Genomic DNA, 27460 nt, shown 5'->3' with positions numbered 1-27460 from the left:
GCGCTCGTGCCCTGCCAGGTGCTGCGGGTGGCCATCCTGCTGTCCTACTGCTCCATCCTGTGCAACTACAAGGCCATCGAAATGCCCTCGCATCAGACCTACGGCGGGAGCTGGAAATTCCTGACGTTCATTGATCTGGTAAGGCCGTCCCCTCCCCTCTCCGGTCCACGCCGCGCCCCGCGCTCGTGTGTGTTTCGGGGGGCGCGCCTCCCTCAGCACCCTGTGCTCTGCTCGCGTCCTCCCCAGTGGGTGCGTCTCAAGGCCTGGCTGTCCCCGCTGCGCCGCCTCGGGAGCCACCCAGCCTTACCCGGTGGCTGGAGGACGAGGAAGGTGCGCAGCGAGGCCGGTGGGCCATTTGGAAGGGGACACAGACCTGCGCCTAAGATGACATGGGAAGATTCTTCGATTACCGAACGCGTCGGACGACCTTGGTCGTGAGTGGCTTCAGACCCGTTCGCCCCCAAGGTGCTTTCCAGAGCACCACCAGCGGATAAACTTGCAGCAGCCGAAGGACGCTGGGTATTGTCTAGTTACTGGGAGCTTTGCCCCAAAGCACACAAATTCTCCTAAGGGAGAGAAAGTACCCAATAAAGTTGTCGTCTTTGCATCTGCTTTCTGCCCCATTGTCAGTAATTTACAGTACTTCCAACCTTTTCCCCAGAAACATTAGGGAGCCAGAGTTTCAAAGTGCATTTGTAGCCTAGCTGTGCACCGCTCTCTCCTTATGTAAAGTCGGCAGTAGTTTACATAAGCAGCTCCTCTGTTGACACAACATGATGCCCTTAATGGTGAAAGTTATTATAATAGCGTCTGGCCCTAAAGGGCTCCTACAGAGACTCAGACTGTGGGCGTACGGCCCATAAGGTGGATTTAGGCCCTTCTGAATGAAGGGTGATTAAATCCAGGTAATACACTCACACAGACACACACACACACAAATACACATACTCATAAAAGATGAACCTCTAAGGGAAGAGGGTTTAAAAAACTTATCAGTGAAGTTCTGTATGATTCAAAAAAATGTAGAACTAACTCCCAGAATGGTAGAACCATCTGTCCAAGGTTATACACAAGGTTGACCATACCAACAAGGTTGTCATCTCTTTCCTTGACCCTTGTATTGAAGAAGGTATCTTGATACGTTTTCAAAGATCTTTCCAAAGGCATAAGGTGCCTCAGAGCAATGTACTCAGAGCCCTTAGAAGTATCACTTGCCATTATGTTATATGAGATAATTTTGGAGAGGAATTTAAATTCTTTCCCTCCGTCCCTGGGCACACAAGTCTGCCTGTGGCGTAGTGTTTACGTTTTCAGACTGTCCATTTCTCACTCTTCGCTGAATGTAATCTGCCTCTGCATATGGGAGGAGCTTCCCTTTCTTCTTTCTATTTATCCATGTAAGCAGCACGTGGCATAGCTCTGTGCTGTGGTTTTCTGCTGGTTCCTTTTAGCTCCCAGAGGATAGATGGCCGTCAAAAGGACACTTTTCATACCTGGACAAATTGGTTTGACAGTGAGGATTGGCTATGCCAGTTGTGTTATGTAGCAGACATTTTGTATAGATTGAGTGAGCCCTGCAGCCCAGAAGTTCTGATAAATATGTGTGGAAAGCATGTTTACCACACATAAAGTGTCAGAAATTATGTCCCTTCAAGAGTTTGACCAGTGACGGTTAGATGTTACTGAATATGTGCATCCATTTTCAGAATCCTTTTAGGTATTATGTGAGCAAACATCCTTTGGGTCCAAAGCCTTATCTTATTCCTAATTCAGATCTCAGACCCTTGGAGTGTTGCCAAGGAGTGAGCAGTGGACTGTCTACACTGTTCAGCTGTGCCCTTGCTTTATTCGCTGTTTTGGATCAGCAGGTGAGAGGGGTAGAATGAGGGCGTTAGTTAACCCAAGAGAGATGACTACTTCTCCTACTGGCATTGCTTACAGTGCACTAGAAAACAGGGCTCACAAGAAACAATATACCTGTAACCTTTTGTGTGACATGAAACAGTAGGAGAGTCAGTTGGGTATGCTGTCATGCAGTTTCTTTTTTGGCGTTCGGTGATAGGACTTTCCTATTCTACATGATAATAATCACAATTTAGTCTCCCACTAGTCAGGCCATCAATTCAAATTCAGTTTTTTAAACTTTATTTCATTCTTGTATTTGACTCAGTATTTTCATAGGGGCTTTAACCAATCACTCTAACTTTTTTTTACTCTATGGCTCCTGATTGATGCCTCAAAGTAGGTGGCAGGACCTTAACTGTATGCATGCTGGCAGACCCAAGGGCCTCTTCCATCCTTGTCAAGCAGAGTGCTAACCTTCTCTCCTGTCATACAATACATGCCTCTGGATTGGAATAAAATAATTTTCTTTATCCAGAGTTTCTGTGAGAAAGTATATCTGGAATATATTCATAAAAACACATGAAGTGTTATTCCTTTCATTAGAGATTTAGAGGCCTTAGCATCTAAGCATCATACAGCTGTTAAAACAATCAAGCTGTCAGTACTGCTAGGCAGCATGAAAAGATCAGGCTACTAAAATTTACCTGTGTAATTCTACATCTGTGTGTGTGTTTAAAAAAACCACTGAATAAACTTTATTTCCTATTGCCTTGGACAGTTTTAATGGCTGTAAGTTTATGGGAGCAATTTTAGAAGCTTTTCAACATTTTAATACGAAGACTTTTTTCTGACTGACTTGGATTGCAGAGGCAGGGCATCAGTCCTGATGGCCACAGTTGGAGTCCACATTCTGTAGCATCAGCTACTGGAATGGGAGTAAACTCAGGAAACTGGAGCCAATGTATCCAGGTGCAGATGGCTATGTGATAGCTGCCATTCCAGCCATTTTCATATTTCTGTTTGGGTAGGAGAGTCATTCCAAGAGAACTAGAGCTTGTGGACAAAAGGTGAAGGATAGATTGTCACTACCAGTAATGGTACACAGCCATTCTCCAAGAGCTGCTTTTCCCAGTATTGAAAGACTGTAATAGAACTAAATGGTGTTTGGAAAATTCAAGTTATCAAATGGAAAAAGAAACACTGTCTTGGTGTGGTAGACAGAATCATGGAGCCCGAAAGATGTCCACATCCAAGTGCCTATAATCTATGACTATGAGAAGTTATATGGCAAAGGGAAATTAAGGTTGTGGGTGGAATTAAAGTTGCTGATCCACCAAACTGTGAAATAAGGAAATTATTCTGGAATATCCATCTGGGCTCAGTATAGTTGTGAAAGTCCTCAAACGTGGGATAGGCAAAAAGAGAAGAGTTGGAGGAAGATGTGACTTTGGAAGAAAATCAGAGGGAGAGGCAACATTACTGGCTTTGAAGATGGAGGAGGAGGCTCTGAGCCAAGGAAGCATCTAGAAGCATCTAGAAACAAGGATGAGGAAATGGATTTCTTCCTAGGGTTTCCAGAAGGAACACAGCTCTGGTGATACCTGGATTTTACTCCAACGACTTCTTATCTCTACAGTTGTAAAATAATAAACTAGTGTTGCCCAAGCCACTAAATTTATCATAATTTGTTATCACAGCAATAGAAAATGAATACAGTTGGTTTTACAACCTTTGACCTAGAAAAAGCTTTAACTGTTTTTGTACTTATAGAGAATAAATACAGGACTCAACTTGTCCTTTATGTATATTAGATAATTGGCTGGTTTTAGCTTTAACCAAAATGGGTTTTCCTATCTTCATTCATGAAGCTATGTGGAGGAGACACGCAGACATATATATGGGCATTATAAGAAGTCATAAAGACTGAACAACGTTGGAAATACCAGGCCTTTTCTTTACTGTGAAGTTTTTCAGAAACTGTTGTTATGCTTTGTACCTGACCAGGAGAAGGAATCTTCTTTACTGGAAATAAGAAAACAAATAAAGATTTAAACAAATTAAAATATTTCCTTAGTCAATATCACAGTTCATGAATTTCCTTCAAGTGGTGCAGATGTACTCCTTTATTTACTAGCTAAACAATCATTCTCCAAGTTACGTAATTGCCCTAAAAGATGAATAATAAAAAGAATAAAGTAAAACTAGCGTAAATAAGTAAAACAAGGCAACTCTGTTTTGAGGCCTTAAAGTAGTGCTTGGAGTATAGTAGGTGCTTAGTCTGAAAAAATGGAAACTTTCTCTTTCCAAATTTTTAAGGGGTATACTTTCCCTTGTCTTCTCCCCAAACATTAAAAAAAAAAAAAAAAAAAAAAAATAGGACTGGTCAAATGTTTGACAGATCTCAGACTCAACTTCTTTGAAAAACATGAACTGGGTATTTGGTATTAAAAACTGAACTAATAATGACATTGGACTTGAGACTTTTCGACTGTTAAAAATTGAAACGGAGATCTGGCTCTCTCCTTTGCTCTAGTTTGTGGTGCTTAGTGTTTTGAGCATTGTTGTATCTTAGGGCTGTACCCTGCTCATTTCTCCCCCTGTACGGACTTTTCACATATGCTTTGGCAGAATGCTGTTGAGACAATGCTTATGCCAGTGTGGGCTGAGACAGGAGTATCAGCCTTCTTTGGGAGCCAGCTCCACCTCACACTTCTCAATCAATTTGCATCTCAATGAGAGCCTCAGCTGATTCCTGTGCACATTCTAGTTTGACGGACGCTGAACTGTACTATTTTGTTTTGTAGTTTAATGTGGAATAGCTAGGAGACCCAGCCTTCATATATCAATTCTGTCCACTTTCAAAACATATTTAAGGTATCTTTCGCTATGACATAATTAAAGATATGTTAAAAAATACAAGTTGTAAATAAAAGAGAAAAATAGGTTTTAGGCTCCAGGAATGGATTAGTTATTGTATTTGAAAAAGAAATTTAGATAATTTCCACAGAAGCTAAAGCAAAAAGGAATACATTATTTAATTATAAAGGAAACCTTACAATTTATCAGGAAAAATACAGTTTCTTTCCAAGTACTGACTGTTCAAGTTTACTTAGCACTGGGCCCTTCATATAAAGGATATCAGGCAGCATAATAAATAATACCTGCAATCATTTGTTAGCAGACTATATAGAAATACTCTTAGAGTTGATATTTTTTATATTGCAATGTTATGAAAGCCAAAGACAGAGTCTCGTGTTTTGGCTGGGTGAAAGAATTTTTGTAGAAGTTTAAAGTGATAGAGTCTAGGTATATTTGTTGTTATCTAAATCCATTTTGCAAGAGAATTTAAGACAGCCACAGATGGAGCAGGGTAAAGAAGGGTTCTGAAGGGGAAAAGCATAGGATGTTCAAAGAGCAGGAAATGGTCAAATGTACCTGGAGGATATGTTTTTGCTTTGAGACATGTGAAAACTTTTGACATTTAGAAAAATGTTAGAGACAGAATAAGCTGCATAAGTGTCCTGAATTTTGCACTTGAGTTGGTCTTTTTTTTTTTTTTGGTTTTTCTCTGGTACCGGGAACTGAACTCACGACCTTGTGCTTGCCAGGCAGGCGCTTTTGCCGCTGAGCTAAATCCCCAGCCCCCTTGAGTTGGTCTTATATTTCCATGTAAACTTACCATAAAATACATTCTTGACTGTAGTTCATGGCTCAATTTAAATAGGAAATAAAATATCTTGAGAAGAGATTCTGCATGTCATTATGGAACTATGGTACTGCGTTTTGCCAGTCAAAACCACAAGGTGCCACATAGAGGCCACTAGTTCATTGCTCAGTGCAGAAAATTAGGTAGGCTTTTTTTTGTTTATTTTTATTATTTTGGATCTTAAACAAAGAGCATGAAACTACATTTTTTTTTCCAGGAGACCCAGACTTGACCCTAAAATGAGTACATAAACTTGAAGAATCAAATAATATTTTTTCCTCGCCTGCAGGAAGAATTGTGAGAAGAATCCTTTGCCTAGAATCCTCTTCACCTTCTTTGCAAGTGTTTCTTTTGGCTCAGACATGAAACAGTGCCCGCATTTGTCAGAGTGAGGGAAATTGTTGTTGATGGAGTCACCTATTCCCTTTCTTAGCTGCGCATGTTATTGAAATTACAGAAAGTCATCTGACCACGGTTGAGGTCACTCACTTCTTCCCCCATCTCCACCAATCCCCCATGTCTGTTAGAACAGTTAGCAAAATTGGTAACTGCTCTTGAGGGTTTCGTTTGTTTCTCTGTGTTCCCCTGCGGTGTCACATGTTTCTGTGGAAGCGTGAACAATAGTACAATTTTCCACATTGAATCAGATGTTCCTGTGATCCAAGCATGCTTGGAAAAATCTTACTGCTTAAGGCTCCATGGCAGCATAGCTTTCTTTTGTGCAGGCTGTGGTCCTGCAGTTGAAGGGCTCTTTTCTCTCCTGTGGGGTGGCCCGGTCCCAGTGCAGTGAGAACTAACTGACTGTCTTTGAGAGTGACACTCCCTTTGGTCAGCTCTGTTGTAGAGTGGAACAAGATATAGGATGGGAGCACTGAATCCTGAGAAGTCAGATGGACAGTGCTCTGGCCCCTTCATAGTGACTTTGATTTTGACCTCCAAGGTGAGTTGAGATTTGACAATTTAATTCCAAAAGCAATATATAGTCATTATAGAAAAGTTGTACATTTGGGCCCCCACCTTGGGCATTAAAAATAAAAGATTTGTACAGTAATCTTAGGGAAGAAAATATATTTCATCTTAATCCTCCCTAATTTCCCTGCATCTTAGCATTTTAGTGCTTCAAAATAATAATTATTTTGAAACTTTGTACACACAGAGGAGAAACCACATAGATATATACAGATATATATGTGTGCTCATGTATAGTTAGATTTGAGAAAAAAAATCACACTTTTTGTAAAAGTTACTTTTACTCAATAATTTAAAGTATAGTATTACTCAGGTATCAATGTTACAATAGTACCGTATTTTATACTTGCCTTTTCAGTCATCACTACACTTGAAAAAGAAACTCCAAAGTACAATAGGTATGCATGGTCTTTATAAAATTTTGAGTTCAGGTATATCAAAATTAGTCACTGTTAATTTCTGTAAGTTTTTTGTTTTGTTTTGTTTTGTTTTGTATCATATCGGGAATGGAACTCAGGACCTTGCACTTGCCAGGCAGGTACTTGTGCCACTGAGCTGCATCCCCTGACCCAAGTTCTATAAATTTTGATACATCTAGAATTGTATAACTATAATTGTAATCACCTCAAAGTATTCCTTTCTGTTTTTACCTCCTCATAGTGAAACTTCTCCTTGAGTTCCCTTGTGTTTTTATTCTTTGGTGCTGCTGAGCAGAACTGAGTAGAACAGGTTCTGTGGTAAGGGCCTCCTGTGCGCTAACACATGTTGTGTCACGGAGCTACAATGCACCTCACCCCTCTCCCTTGAATCTCATCAGCCACAGATTTGTTTTGTGTCCCTATAGTTTTGGTTCTCTATAAAAAAATTCAGTATGTGTTTCAGTTTTTTTTTTTTTTTTTTCAGTACTGGGGATCAAATGCAGGGCCTTTGCACAAAGTTATAACTCTAGGCTTTTTTTTTTAAAGTTTTTATTTCAATACACGGTCTCATTAAGTCACTTAAATTGCCCAGGCTACAATTTGAGATCCTCCTGCCTCAGCTTCCTAGAGTGCAGGCATATGTTATACCACCTGGCCCCTGGCTTTTTTTTAAATTTAGCAACAATGCATTTTAAATTCAAACATATTGTGTGTGTATCAATAATACATTCCACTTTATTACCGAGTAGTATTGCATGGTATTGATGTACCACAGTTTGTCTGTCCTTTTTCAAGTTGAAGTACATGTGAGTTTTTCGAGTTTGGAGTGATGAAAAGGAAAGCTGTTATAAATATTTGTGTACAAATTCCATATGAACATGAGTTTTTATTTTTAATGTGTTTATACTTAGAAGCAGGATTACACAGTCATATGCAAGTGTATATGTAAGTGTAGGAGAGACTGCCAAAGTGTTTTCCTGAATGCTGTGCTATGTTGTGATGTTATCAGCAACGTGTGAGATGTCCACTTGCTGGGTCCTCTGCAGTATATAGTGCTCTCTTCTATTTTAGCTTTGCTAGTCTAGTGGCTGTGCACTCATACTTTATTGTGATTTTAATTTGCATTAACCTCATGATTATGATGCTATGTATCTGTTCCTGTGCGTTTTTATCATACATCTATATATCCTTTTTGTGAAGTTTATGCAAACCTTTCCTCATTCAAAAAAATTGGATTTTGTCCTGGTTACTAAGTTTTGACAGATTTTATACATGCCAAATAATATTACTTTGTCAAATACATGATTTGCAGACATTGGATTCCTATCTCTGCTTATCTTTTCCATTTTATCAGTAATACCTTTTGCAGATCAGAAGGTTATCATCTTGATGATAGCCAGACTATCATTTTGTTTTGTTCTCTTGAACATGCTTTTGATGTTGCATCTGGGAACTCTGCCTAACACAAAGTCAAAGGTTTTTCTCATGTGTTTCTTTCTAGAAGTTTTATAGTTTTAAATGTGTGATTTTTTTGTTTGTTTTTGTGTATGATGAACAGTTAAAACACCATTTCTTGAAAAGGCTTATCCTTTTACCATTGAGTTGTTTTTGCACCTTAGCCAAAAATCAGTTGACTACATTTGTGGATCTGTTTGTGAACTCTGTATTCTGTTCTCCCAGTGTGTCTGTGTGTTCCCGAGTACCATACTGTTTTGATTATTGTAGCTTTATAGTAAATCTTGCAAGCAGGTAGCACAAGTCCTCCAGTTTGTTCTTTTTCAAAATTAGTTTAGGCTGTTCTAATTATTTTGTCTTCCTGTATAAATTTTAGAATAATTTTGTCAGTATCTACAAATAATATTACTGTCCATTCATATGGTGCTCATATTTCACTTATTTATTTAGGTGCTGTGGATCAAAGCCAGGGCTTTGTACATGCTAAGCACATGCTGTGTCATTGAATTATGCATTTAACAGTGTTACTTTAGTTATTGCTGTATGGATTACCACATATACACCTGGATTTATATAATCTAATTACAATGACTAGTTTAACACTTTAAGTGAAATATACAAGCTTAGTGGCTTTATTCTCCCCAATTTATGTGATACTTTTCACATTTACTATTTCTATGTAATTTGACAACTGCATAGAGAGTATTAGAATTATTTCAGGCAATAGTAAAATATATTAAAGAACTCAATAGAGTAAAATGATCTATTATATTTACTCAGATATTTATCATTTGTTTTGCTAGTCTTTCAGTTCTTATGTATTTTCCTCTGATATCATTTCCCTTCAGCCTGAAGACGTATTTTAGCATTTCATTAAGAAGTCTGCTGACAACAAATTTTATATTTTTCCTTCATATGAAAGTATCTTTGCTTTGGTTTCCTTCCTAGTGGATATTTTGCTGAATATAAAATCCTGGTTAACAGTTCTTTTCTTTAATTACTTGAAAATCTTGCTCCATTGTCATCTGACCTCTAACATTTACAATGACAGATTTGCAGTTATTCAAACCATTGTTCCCTTGAATGCATGTGTAGTTTTCTTTCTCTGGTTGTCTTTGAGCCTTTTCTCACTATTGTAGGTTAGCAGTGGTCTTATGATATGACTGGGTATGATTTTATGAGTATATCTTGATAAAGGTCTGTTGAGCTTCTGGAATTTGTAGTTGTATGTCTTCCACCCACTTTGAAAAGCTTCCAGCTGTTGTTTCTGCAAAGTATCTATTTCTTTCTTCCCTTCTGGGACTGCATTGATATGAGTGTCAGGTCATTTTGATTATTGTTCCACAGATTACTGAGGACTTGTTCATTTTTTTTCAACCTTTTTTTTTCTTTTTTAGATCATATATTGCTATTAATCTATCTCCAATTTACCAACTCTTTCCTCTGTGATCTATAGTCTGTTATTGAGCCTGTCCAGTGAAGTTTTGAATTTTGGATATTATGTGTTTCAGTTCTAAAATGTCCTTCTGGTTCTATTTTGCAGTTATTCTTACCCAGCAATAAGTTCCTGTTTTTCATTCATTTTAATGGTGTTCACCATTATTTAATGGAAAATCATTGAAAGAGCTTCCTAAACCCCTTGCTGAAAAATTCCAACTTCTGGGCAGTTATGGAGTTGGCATCTGCTGATTTTTGAAAATATTTTTATTATTGCATCATTTTCTTGGCTTTTTGTGTGCATGACAAATTACTTGGTTTTATACCTTGAGAGTTTTGAATATTATGTTGTGAAATTTGGGGTCCTTTTAAAAATCTTACAGAGAATGTTGCTTCTTTGTTTTAGCATGCAATCAGTCTAATTAGGTTCAGGTTGCATGTTCTATCTCATGGAGGTATTTCTGATATCTGCAGAATTTCCAAAGATTTTCTGTCCTTTGTTGAGTCTGCATGGAGCTTGCTCCACTCAGGGATCAGTCTGGGGTGTGAGCACGGGTTATGTGGTATTTCAGCACTTGATGCCTTTGCTCTACTTCCTTAGGCCTGTTGCATGCATAGACTGATGTCAGTTAATAGTGAGAATCGCATATTGATCCTTTTCAGCCTTTTTCTCTACCTTCCAGCTCTCTTATATCCTTTTTTTTTTTTTTTTTTATTTCTGTGGCCGGAACAGTAGAACCTTTCAGAATTTTAGCCTACTATGCTGCCGTGCTGTCAGGCCACACAGCTGAGGATGTTTTTACAGTGAGGCAGCAAGAAAAAAGAAAGGAAAAAATATACTCTGCTCTACACACACACACACACACACACACACACACACACACACACACACACACTCTTCATACAATAGAGCTTCCTTTTTCCTACTTCCTGTGGCCAGAGAGAGGTTTTGCTTGGTGTTTGAGATATGCATGCTAATGGGAAATAAAAGGTGGGAGTGTGTCTTGAGGATGGGGAGGAGTCAGGATTTCTAGCTCATAGAAGTCTCTTTCCCAGTCCTCTGGCTGGAAAGAAGGGGCTTCTTCTAGAATTCTTGCTGTCGGTGCTTGCTATATAGTTTCAGGAATCAGCCTGCCCTCAGCTCTTACGTGGGGAACAAAGGCGATTAAAAATCTTCGAGCCTCACCTTTATGGATCTTATTCCTATTTCCCAGTCCATCAGCCACTGTGTACTTCTCAGTCCTCAGGTAGCTGCTTTGTGTATCCTGCTCACAGGATTTAGCGATCATTGGAAGTGATGACAGCTTACTCTCTGTGGGTTGGCACCAGAAGTGGCCTTCATATGGTTTTAGTCCCTATTTTTTTTCTTTTAAAATTTTTTTTGACCTTTTCCTTGCCTTGTTCCGTTTTTTCTTACCTTTTTTATTACTTGCATGTTCATCCATCTATGTGTTTCTATTGATTGTCTTACTAAATATATGACTAGGTCAGTTTTTACATATATCTGTGATTACTTTTTTAGGGTAAGTTTCCAGAGGAGGAGTAGCCATACTGAAGTCTTTAAGAGAATGTGTTAACTTTAAATCAATTACACTTCTTTTAGTGTTTAAAATACAGGCTTCTCTGTATTCCTCCTAACATTATAAAAATTATAGAAAAATAATACCAGGGATCACTCAAGGTACTTAAGCCTCATAATTTCCTATCGAATAGATTAACTGCCTATCTTTCACTATATATTTCATAAATATAAATGATTAGCTGTCTTTAACTCTGTGTTTATGATATTTGGTTTGAGCTCATAAATTCTTGGTCTGAACATAAATTTCAGGTGCCTGGAGCATCCTAATTAGTATAGAATTAGCATGGCTGAAGAGAGACTGAACCTGTCTTTCTGTGTGCAGTAGCTATGGGTCTACTTGTGTGTTCTATTCATCTTGCATGTACTTAGCTTAGTCACGAGTGATTTATTAGTCCAACCTGAAAAGTTGACTCTCCAACATTAGGAGTCTGAGGAAAGTATGTTTGCTGTGGTATTGCACGTCCTTTTCTTTGTAATTACACACTTTGCTACTTTTTCAAAACACATAGGAATGTTAACAATAATAACCTGTGCATAACCTGTGCAAGAACAGGTCACTTCTGTATCAGCACAGGTGCTGGTGGGGAAGAGAGATAGCATGTCCAAGTGGGTGACTTAGATGAGTTTTAAAAAGGGGCAATTCATAGGTGCTATGGTTTAGACCTATAGAATCCCCCCACAGTGTCAAGTGCTTGAAAGGTGATTGGATTAGGGATGCTGTACTAATCAGTGGATTCATCCATTGTAGAGTTCAGAAGCTGAATGTGCTGTTAGGAGGGCAGGCCTGCGTGGAGGTGGTCCATGTGTGTATGACCTGGACAGGTGCATTCTTGTCTCTGTACTCCCTCATCTGTCTGCCTTGGCTGCACTGGGCCAAGCAGCCGTCCTCTGCTCGGGCCTTTTCACCATCCTGTTTCTGCCTTGGAGCCAGCATGAGCTAAAATGAACCTCTCTTCTTTTAAGAATTAAGTGTCGTATATTTTGTCCTAGTGACAGGGCAATGACAAATACAGTGTAGATGGGGTGTAGAGATCACCATATGCAGCCAGAAATCATAGGCTAGAAATGGGAGTTAGGTTACTGCCCTTAGGCCTGTGGCAGCACAAACACCAGGTGGACCCCCAGCGCTGCTCAGGGGTGTACTGCATTGTCCTAGTCAGCTTCCTCTTCTGTGCTCACAGAACCCCTTCCACCCATTTTCCTCTGTCATATCTTAACAGTCCCTCCCTTGATCCTCTCACTCTGCTCACTCTGTCACTCAGGGAGCAATCTTTCTCTTAGCCAAAGAGCACGATGATCTTGCTGCTTGTTTCAGTAACAAAACAAAAGCCATCAGATGAGAGATGTGTATTCTTCCACTATCAAATCCACCAACCCATCTTTACATGAAGCTGCTTCACCTCCTCTCCTGTTGCAGTGGATCAGCTATACTTCCACGGTCAAGGCTTTCCTTGTGCCCTGGGCTTCATTCTTCTTTCTGTATCGGAGTTTTCCATTTCAGCCGCTGCACTTCAGCCAGCATATGAACATGCTATGCCACCTGTGTCTTCTGTCTCTCTGTCTGTCAACCCCGCTCTACTTTCTCTCTCCAAAATAGCGTTTGTCTTTGTACTGACTTCACCCTACAGAAGAGCTGGTTCTTTTTTCTTAGCAAAATTCCTTGAAGGAAATCTGTGCTTCTGGCTTTTGCTTCTTTCTCCCTTCTCTCTAAACCACATGTTACTCCTCTGAAAGATCTCTAATCAAGGCCGTCACTGGCCACCACGTCAGCAAATACCGTAGTCATCTCTGAGTCCTCATTTAACTGATGCTTTTGGGGGAATTTAGTCCAGTTGGCCACTTTTTCTTTCTTGAAACAGTGCCCTAAAATTTGATTTCTGGGAAACAACATTGTCATGGCTTTCTTCTGACCTTTTTCTTGTTTCTCCTTGGTTGTTCTTGCTGATATCTTTTTCTCTTCTTAACCACGCAATGGTGAATTCTCCAGGAATCAGTGCTAAACCATATTCTCTTTCTAATCTACATTCACTAGCTTGGGGTGATCACTTAGCACGTGGATTTAAATATACTCTATGTGAAGATGGTTCTCAGATCCATATGTTGATCCCAGTTTCTCCTGAGCTCTATCTTCCTATATCAAACTGCCTCCTTTCCAGTATATGTTCAAAACAGTTCTTAATTTCATCACCCATGTCTGCTTCTCTCCTATTGTTCTGTATCTAAGATACCACCATTACCCATGACTGCTGGGTTCTTACAGATTAATTGAACTTTTATTAGCATCTTCTATTCATTTTTGCTAATGGCCATCTCATTTATTTGAATTGGACTAAAAATGCAAACATTTCAGCAGCTATATCTCACTCTTAAAGATTTCAATTTAGTATATTGGGGAGCTAGTATATTAGTTACACAATGGAAGTGATCTGTTAGTATTCCCTGCTTGGGAAATTGCTCATAACCAGAGAATAATCTTCCTATGGGCTGAAGCACATAATTAAAAAAAAAATCAACGAGCTTCATTTCATGTAGAAATTTCAGTGAAAACTTTTTGATCAGTTTTCACTAGTCTTGGGGGTAGCAACTACGTACTATTTATTATTCCACTGAAGATGAGAGCATTTGTTTTTGACTAAAAAGTGGCACATATTAGCAGCTCTTTTTATTTGATACTACTGCACAAACCTTTATAAGCTGTCACCCAGAAAACTTGCTATCAGTGGGGTGTTGAACAATTAATATAGGTACTCTCTCTCCATAAGCTAAAACTGCTATGTTCTGTTCCATAAAATACTCTATATCTGAGCAAGAGAGGGGTTTAAAAAAAGCGAATTCTGGAATAAATGGTTAACAAAATAATCTTTGTGTACATTAGTTATTAAGGAAAGTTCTAAAATTAATTTTACCGCTACTGTTGTTTTCCATGTTACGTTCCTTTCACAGCTCATACTTTTGCCTGCTGCCTGGAAGTTGCTACCATCCTGAATGTTGTGTTTATCACCCACTCCATTTTTAAATAGTATGTACTCCCAAACGTAATATTGTGTTGGTTAGTTTTGCTTGATTAGGGCCTTTATAAAAATGGCATCATTATGAAGGCTTTCTTTATCCAAATAGAAATAGTATGTTTAAGCAGGGCTAACTTGCCAGTACAATGGTCCATTGTGATGTTGTTTACACGCTTGTGTTTTTTGCTGCCTCCAGTACTATGCAATTTGGTCTTGCAACTGATTAGCCAATTAAGAACTGTAAGGATGATATGTAAATGTTACTGTCTAGCTGACAGGATGATTTATTAGGCTTGTGTATGTGTGCAATGTCACCTGATTTGTTGTTTGGGAGGCCCTGTGCCAAACCTAAACATGAGTGAAAATGAGCAGCTTTAGGAAAACTGGGCCACAGCCGAATTTCATTCAAGTCCAACTTTGTTTGCATACCAGTGGTGTCATGCTGATTTTAAAGTATATTTACCTTTTCTAGGGCATTGGACCTGATGCCACCCACTGACTGCACGGCTTCTGCTGGTACTTTCTCTTCTTCTCACGTCGATTTCTTACCATTCCTACTGTCAAGCAGAACTATGAGCCACAAGATTTACTTCTCTTTGCTCTTTGAAATCTCTTTGTAGCTCACTGACCTGAGTTGTTTTCTTTGACTTCAAAGATGGTTGGGGATATTTTTTCATTAAAAATATTCTTTTGATACTACTATTTTGTCTCAGTGTGATCTAGATAGAAAATGCTACTCATTAGTTTTATTTAAAAAAAAAAGGGAAAAAAGAAAGCACTGACACTTGGCATAACTTTGATCTATGAAATTTTTAAAAAGCATTCACTTACTTTAGGAAATTATAGAAGTCAATGTTATTAGGAAAATATATTAATTAATGCATTCTATTTTAATAGGGCTCTATTAATATTCACATCTGTCTTTATTCCTTTATTTTAAAAGGCAAGTGATACACACATAACACCCTCCTAAAAGATTTTATAAGGTATTAATGGAGACAGGAGACTAAAATGGTCATACTTAATTTTTTGTATAATTTAAGCTCACTATTACAAAATTGTCAAGCTTTATTTTGTATCACCTTTGTGTGCATATCAGAGAGGTTATTTTTTTCTTAAAATTCTTTCTATCTGCCTTGATGCTAAACTCTTTTAAATGACCACTGTAAGTAAATTTGTTAAAATTAGATTGAGATTGCTGGCTATTATGGTTGATACATTGTGTCAACTTGGGGAGTACAGAGGTTTGGCTAAGTGATTCAGCAGGAAGCCAGAATGTTTACTTTGTATACATCCTGAGCCTGTGGAAGAGGAGGGCATGGAGATTATGTGAGAGCTACACGCCCCTTAGGTGGGGGTAGCCTGTTTACAAAGTAAGGCAGGGAAAGAAGCTGCTTGCCGCCATTCCTCCCTTTTTGCTCTGGCTGCTTTGCTGTGCGGCTGCCGTTTCCCTCTTTGCTTGTTGCATTGTTATCTTCTGCCTCGGAACCAGCCAATTATGGACTGAAACCTCCACAAACTGTAAGCTAAATAAACCTTTCCTTCCTTCATGTTGGACGTTGGGTATTTTGTCTCAGCAACGAGAGAAAAGTAACCAAGACACTGGCTGTCATTCTACAAGATTCTGTTTTAGGAGAATAATGCAAGAAAATGACAAGTAAAGATAGCACATATAGAAGCATCCAGGAGACCCCCGAGCCTGATGTAAAAAAAAATCTTGGCAAGCATAGTCCATCAGTTAAAGCACACCCTGCAAGCATGGCCTCTACCTGTTACTCACAACACTGTGTGAGTCGCACTGTTTAGGTAATCATATTGTTTTTCTCCCACTCTTTTAGCATAATTTCCAAGGAACTATTGGTTGGAGGAAAAAGGCAAATTGGAAAGGACAGGGAGAGGAAGACATCTGTGAAGTGGAACTGGGAGAAGTCTTAGACATGCTACTATAGAAACCACTTACTATGGCTTTGAAACTAATATCCTAGAAAATAATTTCAAACAAAAGGACTTAAAACATCCAAGAACTGGGAAGAGGACATATTGATGATTTCAGAGCCTTTTGGGTTACTTTTTAGGCATACCTTGTGAGAGATGATATAAATTGGCACTGCATCCATTTTAACATGAAAAAATATTCTGATAAAATAATAGTGACCAATATTGCTTTTCATCCCTCTCATGTGTGCTTGTATTTAAAAAAGATTTGATCTAATAATCTTAATACAAAATTTGATCAAGAGCAGAGATGAATATAGATATGTCAGGTAGCCATGTATTTTTGCATCAAATCAAAACCAAAGTAAAACAAAGAAAAAAACCTCTTCACTGGACTATTATTTTTAAAAAAGTATTATCCCAGAGCCTTAAAGCTATGGTCCCCAACCATTTTGGCACATGGACCAGTTTCATGAAGGATAATTTTTCCATGGAACAGGGTTGGGGGCTGGGAATAACTCAAGCCTATCACTTCATTGTGCATTTTATTTCTAGTCACATTAGATTCTCAGGAAGAACATACAACCTAGTTTTCTCACATATGCAGCTCATATGGTGTTTGTGCTCCTTGGAGGATCTAATACCACTGCTGGGTAGGCAGAGGTCAGGCGGTGATGGGCTGGGGAACAGTTGTAAACCCAGATGAAGCCTGGCTTGCTCACCCACCACATAGCTCCTGCTGTGTGGTCCCCTGCTTCTAACAGGACCTGGTCCAGAAAGTGTCACTGAAGTATACCAAGAGATGGAGGAAGAGAAAAGAGAGGGAGGGGTTTAAAAAAAGAATTTAGATGTGTTGTAGACATGTGCCAACTCTCTACAAGGGATGTGATCATTATGGACTACAAACATGCACCAGCATAGGGCTGGAGATGAGCACAGTGGTAGAGCATTTGCCTAGCATGAGTAAGGCCCTGGGTTTAATCCTCTGGACTGCAAAAAGTAAAAAAATAAAGTAAAGTAAAATAAAATAATACAGATAAAATTAGTCCAAAGGCAATGAGAAACTGGTCATTTTTATTAGTTGACTTGCTTATTCAAGAAACACTTTCTGAATAGTTACGTTTGCCACTATGCTAGTTATGGTAAGACAATGACAATTAACATACACGTTTCTACCTTCAAAAATATTGCCATGTGAGGGGGGTGTCAAATTCCAACAATTATAAAGTAGTATAGAAATATAATTTGAGATTTGCATAATATTGTGAATCATTAAAAACTCTACCCCTAACAGTCATTGTTGGATTAGAGGGCAATATTTTTAAGCTAAATTAAGTCAGCCCCCATCAGGGGCCATGCTGTGTATGGGTTCATTCTGTTTTTGTCTGGTGAAGTACATGGCTGTATTTAGAAGTGCACTGTTTTAGCTCATTGAGGTCATTTGTAGCATTGACAGTGTAGAGGTGATAAATATAGACATTTTCTAACCCATGCTACTGAATGTCCTTCTTCCTGATAAGTTCTAACCCAAAAGTGCTCACTGAAAGAGAACTACCGGGGCCTTGGACGAGGTCTGTCACTGGGTAGGATTCTTGCTGACAGTGGGGAAAAGAACTTGACCCATCACAATAACTTTCCCTCCATCTCTTCAGAAGTAATGACCAGTGTTCCTGGTAGCTTTGCTTCTGCTGGTAGTGGTAGTGGTGGAGAGGAAGGATGGGAATTTGTTTAGATTTTAATCAGCCTCAGGGGGGTCCCCCAGAAGTCATATGACAAGTAGATATGGAGGCAAAGGTTAGCCTGAATCAGTTTCTGAGCCTCCTCTGTGTTGCTTGTCTAGTGCCTCCTGAAGACATTGCTTATTTACGAGTTTTGTAGCTGATCATTCTGTGGAAACAAATGGTACTATAATTAAAAATAGAAACTTTGAAAAGTTTCATTATGTACAGCCTGTTATGTAAAGGTCTTTGCTTTGTGTGCACCCAGTCCTTTCACAGGTGTAAATGAGGGACTCTGGCCTCCTAGTTCTGACCGTGGGACTTCCTTCTGACCTTGTGTCAGGAGTAGGGTTCTATTACCCATAAGGACCCTTTTCCAAGCCTGGGACATTATTGGTGCAGGATAGTGGTCATTCGTCTCAACTGAGCTTTTTCTTGTTCTAAAGGCCTCTTTGAGTATGTGGCCTTTGGTTCATTAAAACCTCCTCAGCTTTTCCCAGTTGTTATGGTTTAGATTTAGGGTTATGCACCCAAAGCCTCAGGTGTATGGAAAATGATAGGATCCTGGGTTGCTATACTCATCAGTGGATTTGTCCACTGATAAATACAGTAGTCGAATGTGCTACTAAGAGATGGAGCCTGGTTGGAGATGGGTCACTGGGGACATGACCTGGAAAGATGTATTCATGCCCCTGTTCCTCTTACTCCTCTGCTTTCTGTCTTCCTCTGGTTGACTGACCGTCCTCTTCCCAGGCCCTTCCACAATGCCATTTCTGTCTTGGAGCCAGCTGACCATGGACTGAAACCGGGAGCCAAAGTAAATTTCTCCTTCTTGAAGTTGCAGGTGTTGTTTAATATCTCCTAGCAACAGGAAAATGACCAAGAAACCAGCCATGAGCTCTTTTGGTTTTGTTTTTCAGTACTGGATTAGAGGGAACATAGAAAGTATAGAATAACTTGAAGTGTCTAAGAGCTATAGCCAGCAGGCTTGGAATGGAGCCCAAGAAGTGGGACTTATCCATCCTTAGCAGGAAATAGCACATTAACAAGTTAGCTCAGCTAAGGTAAGATTCTCACCATGCTTCTCAGCTCATTGTTACATTTCTCTATTTTCATAAAATTTCTTGTGAAATAAGGGCAACATGAGACAGACCATGGAGACTATAGCAGAGTACTGAGGGTGTGGCTCAGCAAGAGTCATATAACTGGTGCACTGTCTCCTCTGCCAAGAAAGCTAGCCAGTGCAATGACCAAGAAGAAAATATGGGACAGTGGCCAGGGGGAGGTGCTGAGGCAGCACTTGGGGTGGAGAAGCCTTCAGGATGCTCCTGTGAAAGATGAGCAGGTAGAGCACAGGCCTTCCGGGAACGCATGTCAGGACGTTCAGAAATTTGGTGTGTATTGTAGTTATAATATCATTTATGTCCTTGAGCTAAAATATTTGTCTAGGAGCATGATAGCTGGAATGCTTTCCTAAGCAGACTATAAACACTCAGAAGTGTAGGATTTTCTGAGAAAAAAGTGTTGAATGATATCAATATTTCTCCCACGGCTCCAGAAAAAATGTGTCCAGGAGCATAGTTTTATGTTTGCATTGGGTATATAAACCAAATGGAACATTTTGCGGAGGAGGATGTGGTACTATGTTCTCTGATTGTTCCTTTGGAAATTTAGAGCACTCTGGGCTCCGACACAGGGAAGTTAAGTGCTTTGGAAGTAGAGTGCAAGGTGAGGCCCCTCACACTACTGTCACCCACACTCATTGCAGTAGTACTCATGCCTCGAGATTTTAGTTCTGTGTACACCTGACCTCCATGTGGGGCAGATGGGAGGGTCAGGGGCCTGATTTTGGAAACAGCTGATAAGAGTGGAGACCATTACAGAAATGGTGCTGACTCTACAAGGACGTTCCAAAGCCTGGTGCTGAACTGTGGTGCACTTGAACGCCTCTCTTTTCCAAAGCCGATTTCTTCCCGGCTCACACTTCCACTGTGGATCGTCCTGGGTTCATTGCATCTTCCGAAAATTCGTATGCTGACATCCTAACCTCTAGGACTACAGACTGTGATGTTATTTTGAAACAGGGTCATTGCAGATGTCTTTGTAAGTTTAGATGAGGTCGTGGTCGAGTAGGGTGGACTCCAAGTTCAATATGACTGATGCTTTCATGAAAAAGGAAATACGGAGATAGATGGGCACACGGGGGAGAACACCGTGTGGGGATGACTGTAGAATTTTGGATTGCTGCTTCGATAGGCCAAGAATGCCAGCAAACTGTGTGTGGAAAGGCTAGGGGAAGGACATGGGGCAGATGCTCCCAGGAGCCCATCCTGTGGACACTTTGTTTTTGGTTTTTTTTTTTTTTTTTTTTTTTTTTTTTTCTCCGGTACCGGGAACCGAACTCACGACCTTGCACTTGCCAGGCAGGCGCTTTTGCCGCTGAGCTAAATCCCCAGCCCCCCTGTGGACACTTTGATCTCAGACTTTCAGCCCCCAAAACTGAGATAGTAATTACTGTTTAACCTTCTAGTTGGTGCTACTTTGTTCCGGCAGCCCTGGGAGACAAATTCATGACTATGGGTTTTGTTTGTTTGTTTCCGTCTCTTGCAGTTTATTCTGCATTGTCTTAGGTCAGGGACTGTGTCCTGGTAATTTCCAAACCCTCATCGGAAAGAATAGTCCTAGCACAGTCTGGGCTCCTCCACAAATATTTACTGAATAACAAAAGCTAGGTATGTTAATTTCTGGCAGTAATCCAGTAATCCAGTCTGGCAGCCTGTCAATTAGGAAAGCATATGCCCTCATCTCCCAAGTCTCAAATTCTTTGTCCTTTAGTAATTTTGACCCTGAATTAGGTTCAGGGTGGCTTTCCTTGGGTCTTAGCCATTTAAGTGTTACAACAGAGTACCATGCACTAGGTGGTTTATAAACGACAGAGGTTTAATTCTACAGTTCTGGAATCTGGAGAGTCCAAGATCAAGGCAACAGCAGATTCAGTGTCTGGTGAGGGATTGCTACCTGCTTCATAGGTCGTCGTGTTTCTTTTTGTTTCTGTACATGGTGGAGGGAAAGAGGTCTCTGGGAGGTCTCTTATAGATGAGCACTAATACTGCGCATGAGCTCTCCACTTCCATGACCTAATCATGTCCCAAAACCTGGCCTCCAAACACCCTCATGCTGACAAAAACTTTTCAGATTATACCTTTGATTAACTCTTCTTCCCCACATACCCTGACTCTGACATTATCCCTTGTTCTGGTATTTTTATATTTTAAAACTAAAACAATATTTACAGCTTCTACAGATGAGTGAAATTTTTTGTGCCACTGTTCTAAGAAATCCTTCGTTTAAAAATATTATAGAAGTGTCAATAATTTGGTTAAAACTTTCTTGAAGGGGAAAAGCAATTTTTAATTGGAGCATAAAGTTAAGGATTAATTTGAATATACAGTTGCTTGCTAACTCATTGTAGAGAAGTGTCTTGAGCAAAGAAAAATACAGTGGGGAATTTATTTAGACCAAGTGCAGTGATAGCTTATCCAAAGTATTTAACATGGCTGCAGACATCTACCATCTAGATTGTGAAAGCTAGCTATAAAAAATTATGCTAAGTGATGAATGGAGATTTTTTTTTAAATGGTAGTGTCCTTAGGAGTAAAATAGAAAACTTTCCTTCATGAGTGGAAGTGCCGGAAATATGCCAGCTGACTAGATCTGGAAAGCCTACCAGTTATTTACTTGAATTTTAATCACTGTGCCAAGTGTGGAAAAGAACATGGACAGGAAATTCTGAAGGGAATAGGATGTGGTAAATGGACACTGGAAAATAGGAGAAAGTTCTGGGTCAGGGGTGGAAGAGATTTATTATGTAACAGTTTTCTGAGCCCGTGAGTTAGAAGTCATTTCTGAAAGCTTGGATATCAACTAAAATATCCTTATACACAGAGATAACTTGGAAACATTGTTAACCTCATTTATTCGTGTATGTGTGTGTGTGTGTGTGTGTGTGTGTGTTCCAATTTCTGTGGTTCCTTGAGTTAGTTTGGTTATGTCTTGTCTAACAGAGGGAAACAAAGGACAAATGCTTCCATTAAATTCCTGGTCAGTTAAATATTTGACAGACAGGGTAGTGTTACATAAAACTTTCTGTGAAAATTCATTTCCTGGAATTACTGTTGTTTTAACTTGAACTATGTGTCTTGCTCAGACATTGGGACTTGTCAGAATGGGTGCATGAAAGCTTCGATGCTGGGTTGCACCTCCCAGTTGCACTTAAGTAAACCGTATTTGGAGTCCAGGGAAGATCATGCTCTGTATGGGCAGAGACCTCCCTCCCTTTGTTTGCTGCACAAGCGTTCTGTGACAAACAAGGTGTCAGAGGCAGTAGACTCAACTCCATGTCAAACATTTTTCAGACTTTCTCTCTTGAAACACTGGGAAGGAGCATTTTTTTGAGAATTTCTTACTCTTATGACATAGATAGAAGAAAAAATTACTCATTTTGAGACACTGTCTAGAGAAACCTAAAACCAAGTGAAACATCTTGGTCAGAAAACAGATTCTGAGAATGGTGGTCAAATGCTTTGGCATCTGTGTGGTGGTGTGAGGACAGACAGAAGGCCTTCCCTTTCCTTTTCCCTGATCTAACCTCTGTTTCTAGGAATAAAGTGAGAAGGGCAGTGTGCAGCTCAGAGAATTCTCACTGAACAACTGCAGCTGGGATGAGGCCCAGAATCTGGCGCTGGTGTATAAAATTACACTTTTAACTGTATGTGAGGATATTAACACTTTCACTGCTCTCAAAGACTGGTTTCCAGCATGTATGTGAGGGATGCACACAGGTATCCAGCTTTCCAAGATATTTATTGTTCGACACAGGTTTTAAATTCTTGTGCTGTAGGTCTGTTAGTGTGGAGTACTATGATTCCATACTTGCTTCCATATTTCTGTGCTGCATTTTACACACTCATACACTCACGCATACACTTCAAAGCACAACAGACATACTGAGAAATAGAGAAGTACACAAATCCTAGAGGAATGGCTCGGCCAGGTTTTGCAAAGGGAGCACATCTGCTTTACTGCCGCCTTATCAACATGACCCACACCCCAGAAACAGCTCTGCGTCCCTTGGAGTCATTTAGCTCATCAGAGGGTAACCATTGTTTTGACCTTTGTTACTATAGATTATTGCTGCCCGTTCATAGACTGCGTAGAGATGAAATCTCTCAGTTTTTATGGTGTTTTCTCCAGGTCCCTTTGATCAGAGTTTCTGTGAGGTTTATGCACATGGTTGTACATAGCACTTGTTTTGTTTTGATTACTGCTGTGTAAGATTCAGCTTAGTGTATTTAAATTTTTTATTTATGTATTTTTTATTTTAGTATAAATGTATATTAATTGTATGAAATGATAGGCTTCACTGTGATATTTTCATGCATGTCTGTTTTACGTTGATGGTGTCCACTCTTCCTGTTACCCTTTCTCGCCTTCTGTCGCCTCTTCCTTTCTTGCCCGTCTCTTCCCTGATAAGTCTTTTGTCTGCTTTCCTGGCTTTTCTCCCACAGATTCAACATGTGAGAGAAATCATGTGATGCTTCTCTCTCTGAGGCTGGTTATTTCATTTAACAAGGCCTTCTATACAGTTGTATTCATTTTCCTATAAATGGCACTGTTTTGCTCTTTATGGCTGAATTAATACTCAGTTGTGTATATATACCATGTATATATTATCCATTCATTTGTTGATGGGCATCTAGGCTGGTCCCATATTTTGATTACTGCGAATAGTGCCATGGTAAATAGAGGTATGCAGGTGTCTCTATACTGTGCTTACTTTGTGTCCTTCAGTGATATACCCAGAAGTGGTAGAGCTGGATCATATGATAGTTATCTTTTTAGCTTTTTGAGGAACCTCCGTACTGATTTCCAGAGTGGTTATACTAATTTGCATTTCTTCTAAAGATATATAAAGGTTCCTTTTTATTCGTGTGCTCATCCTCATTTGTTATTTTTTGTTTTCTTGATAGTAGCCACTCTGATTGAGGTGAGATGGAGTTGCAATGTGGTTTTAATTTGCATTTTCCTTGATGGCTAAAGATGTTGAGCATATTTTCATATAATTACTGGCCATGTGTACTTTCAAGAAGTGTCTGATCAGATCATTTGTCCATTTATTGATTGGATTACTTTTTTTTTGGTGTTAAAGTTTTAAAATGTTTTTAATATTTTTGGATAGTAGTCCTTAGCCCAAAGAGTAGTTAGCAAAGATTCTCTCCCATTCTGTAGGTTTTCTCATAGCTTTTGATTGTTTCCTCTTGTGTGCAGAAGCTTTTAAGTTTGCTATTATCCCACTTGTCAGTTCTTGCTGTTATTTCCTGAGCTATTACAATCTTGTTTAAGAATTCATTACTTATACCAATATCTTGATATATTTCCCCTGTTTTCCTCTAATAATTTCAGGTTTCAGATCTTACATTATAGTCTTTGATCCATTTTGAATTGATCTTTGTACAGGATAAGAAGAAGAGATCTAGTGTGACTCTTCTACAGGTAGATGTCCAGTTTTTGTTGAAGCAGCTGTCTTCTCTTCAACATATATTTTTGGCTTCTTTGTTGAAATAAGATTGCTGTAGATGTGCAGGTTTATTCTTGGGCCCTCTATTCTATTCCATTGGACTACATGTCTATTTTTATGCCGATATCATTCTATTTTTGTTATAATGGCTCTGTATGGTATTTTGAAAGGTATTGTGATGTCTTCGGCACTGTTCTTTTTGTACAGGATTCTTTGATTATTCAGGGTCTTTTGTACTTCCATAGAATTTTAGGAATTGTTTTTCTAGCTCTGTGAAGAATAGCATTGGTATTTGGTAGGGATTGCATTGAATCTGTTAATCCTAAGTGGTATGGCTATTTTAACAATATTAATTTCTTCGCCGCCTGAGCGTAGGGTGTCTTTCCATCTTCTGTCTTCTTCAGTTTCTTTCTTAATAATCTTATAACTTGCATTACAGAAGTCTTCCGCCTCCCAGGTTAGATGCATTCCTTACCCTTTAAAAAAAAGGCTAATATGAATAGAATTGTTTTCCTGGTGTTTTTTAATCAGTGATTTCATTATTGATGTATAGTAAAGCTACCGGTTTTTATATGTTGATTTTTGTATCCTGCTACTTTACTGAATATCTTTGTCAATTCCAAAAGATTTTAGGTGGACTCTTTAGGGTTTTCTAGGTATTAAATCATACCATCTGAAGACAAGGATAATTTGGTTCCTTTATTTCCTGTTTGTATTCCTCTTATTTCTTTCTTTGCCTGATTGTTCTGGCTAAAGTTTCCAGTAGTGTATTGAGGAAGAGTGGTGAGAGTGGAAAACCTTTGTCTTATTCCTGATTTCAGAGGAAATGCTTACAGGTTTACTCATCTAATATGATGTTTGTCAGTATGGATTTATTGGATATAGTGTTTATTATGTTATATATGATACTTTCTGCCTAGTTTATTCAGGGTTTCATCATGAAGGAATGTTGAATTTCACTGAAGGCTTTTCTATATCTAGTGAAATGATCATGTGTTTTTAAATCATTGATTGTATTTATATGGTGAATTATGTTTATCAGTTTTTGTTACATCCCTGAAGTGAAACCCAGTTGATCTTTTTTTTTTTTTTTGTCTTTTCTTCTGGTACCAGCAATTGAACTCATGATCTTGCACTTGCCAGGTAGGCGCTTTGCCACTGAGCTAAATCCCCAGTTCACCAGTTGATCTTTTTAATGTGTTGTTGAATTTGATTTGCAAGAACTTCATTGAGAATTTTAGCATGTTTATCAAGGATATTGGTCTATCATTTTCTTTTCACTTAGTGTATTTTAAAATTTACCTTGCATTTTATTGCTGATGCAGTTTTGAGTTATTATTTGTAGATATCAAGAAAAATGCTTCAATGTACATGTTTCTATATATGTAGAATTGCTGGGTTGTAAGGTACACATGTATTTAGACAAACAGTTTTCTGAAATGCTTTAACAATTCACATTCATGCTAACAGTGTTGGAGACTTGCAGTTAGTTTATATCCTCTACAACACTTTATAGTGGAAGTGGTTTTCATTTTCTGATTTATTTAATTTTTAGAATTTCAGGTATACTAGTAAGTCTGTAGCAGTATTTCATTGTAGTTTTACTTTGAATTTTTCTGACCACTTGTATTGTTATACTTTTTTATTGGCTTTTTGGCCATATAAATAACATGTTGCATGAAATCCCTGCTAAAGTCTTTTGTTCACTTAAAAAATTAGTGATCTCATATGACAGACATTGTGAAATGAAAGGAAAATGCTCAAAAATAAAGAGTAACTGGGATGAGGGAAAAGAAAGAAGGGGAAATTATGTGTGTGTGTATATACAGGATAGCTAACATAGTTGTACTACTGACTTCTATCACTTTAATGAAAGGAACAGTTAATGATTATTTATTTGATCAATCTTGCATGTCTCTGTTTTCCTGAGAAACCACTTTGAAGATATCAATATGTAATACAACAACTATTGTTAATTTCCTACCACTTTGTCTGTAATTCAGTATTGCTTGTATTGTTCTTATGCTATTTTGTAAATGGATGTCTGTTTGTTAATATGTTTTCCTTCTTTTGTTTTTAAAATAAATTTTAAAAGTTTAAAAAAATTAGTGATCTCTTACTTTCTCATTTGTAGAATTTTAAAAATGTGTCTTTTTAGATATATACATTGCAAATATATTTTTTAAGGCTTGTTTTGTATTATGGTGTCTTTTGATTAATTGAAGTTCTTATTTTCAATGAAGTCTGATTTATCGATCCATTTAATACTGTTGGTTTTTTCTTTGGGGTTCTTTTAAAAAGTATTTACCTAAGCCAGGATCATGAGGATATTTTTCTATGCTGTCTTTTACAATCTTTGTCATTTTGTCTTTTTCATTTACAATCCTGATTTTTACATATAGTGTGAAGTAGGACTCAAGTATTTTTTTCTTACATGTCTATCCATTCTTTTGTCCAGGGTCAGCTTTGCTATAAGTCAGGGTCTGGGTTTGAGTTTGGGTCCAAGCTCTGTTCTTCTCCACTGGTCTGTTTATCTGTTTGTACCACCCTCTTGTATTGACTATCCTTGCAAATTAAATTTTGATTTCTTGTAGTGTAAATCCTCTGACTTTGTTCTTCAAGGTTATTTTCATTGTTTTTGACCCTTTGCATTTATATTTAATTTTAGAATCAGCTCACCAAATTTTGCACAGTGATTTTTAGGTTATTAATTAGGAGAATAATGAATCTATAATCTCTAGTTTAGGGAGAATCGACAATTTTTAATATTATACCTTCCAGGAAAATAGTATATTCCTCCATTTCTTTT

General features: G+C 38.6%; 1 protein-coding gene across 1 annotated transcript in view; it reads left to right on the top strand.

Annotated features, from left to right (window-relative positions):
• Positions 1 to 27460, top strand: part of Aig1 (androgen-induced 1) — a gene marked incomplete at its 5' end in the record, with an annotated part of 228393 nt that continues 200933 nt past the window's right edge. Inside the window, 1 exon segment of the mRNA XM_013516660.1 lies at positions 1 to 138. Coding sequence (XP_013372114.1) covers positions 1 to 138 — 138 coding nt within the window.

This window comes from Chinchilla lanigera, unplaced genomic scaffold (genome assembly GCF_000276665.1).
Source record: "Chinchilla lanigera isolate Chin_1 unplaced genomic scaffold, ChiLan1.0 scaffold00035, whole genome shotgun sequence".
Classification (NCBI taxonomy): domain Eukaryota; kingdom Metazoa; phylum Chordata; class Mammalia; order Rodentia; family Chinchillidae; genus Chinchilla; species Chinchilla lanigera.
Note: the sequence above shows the minus strand (reverse complement) of the source record. Positions and strands in the feature narration are given on the sequence as shown.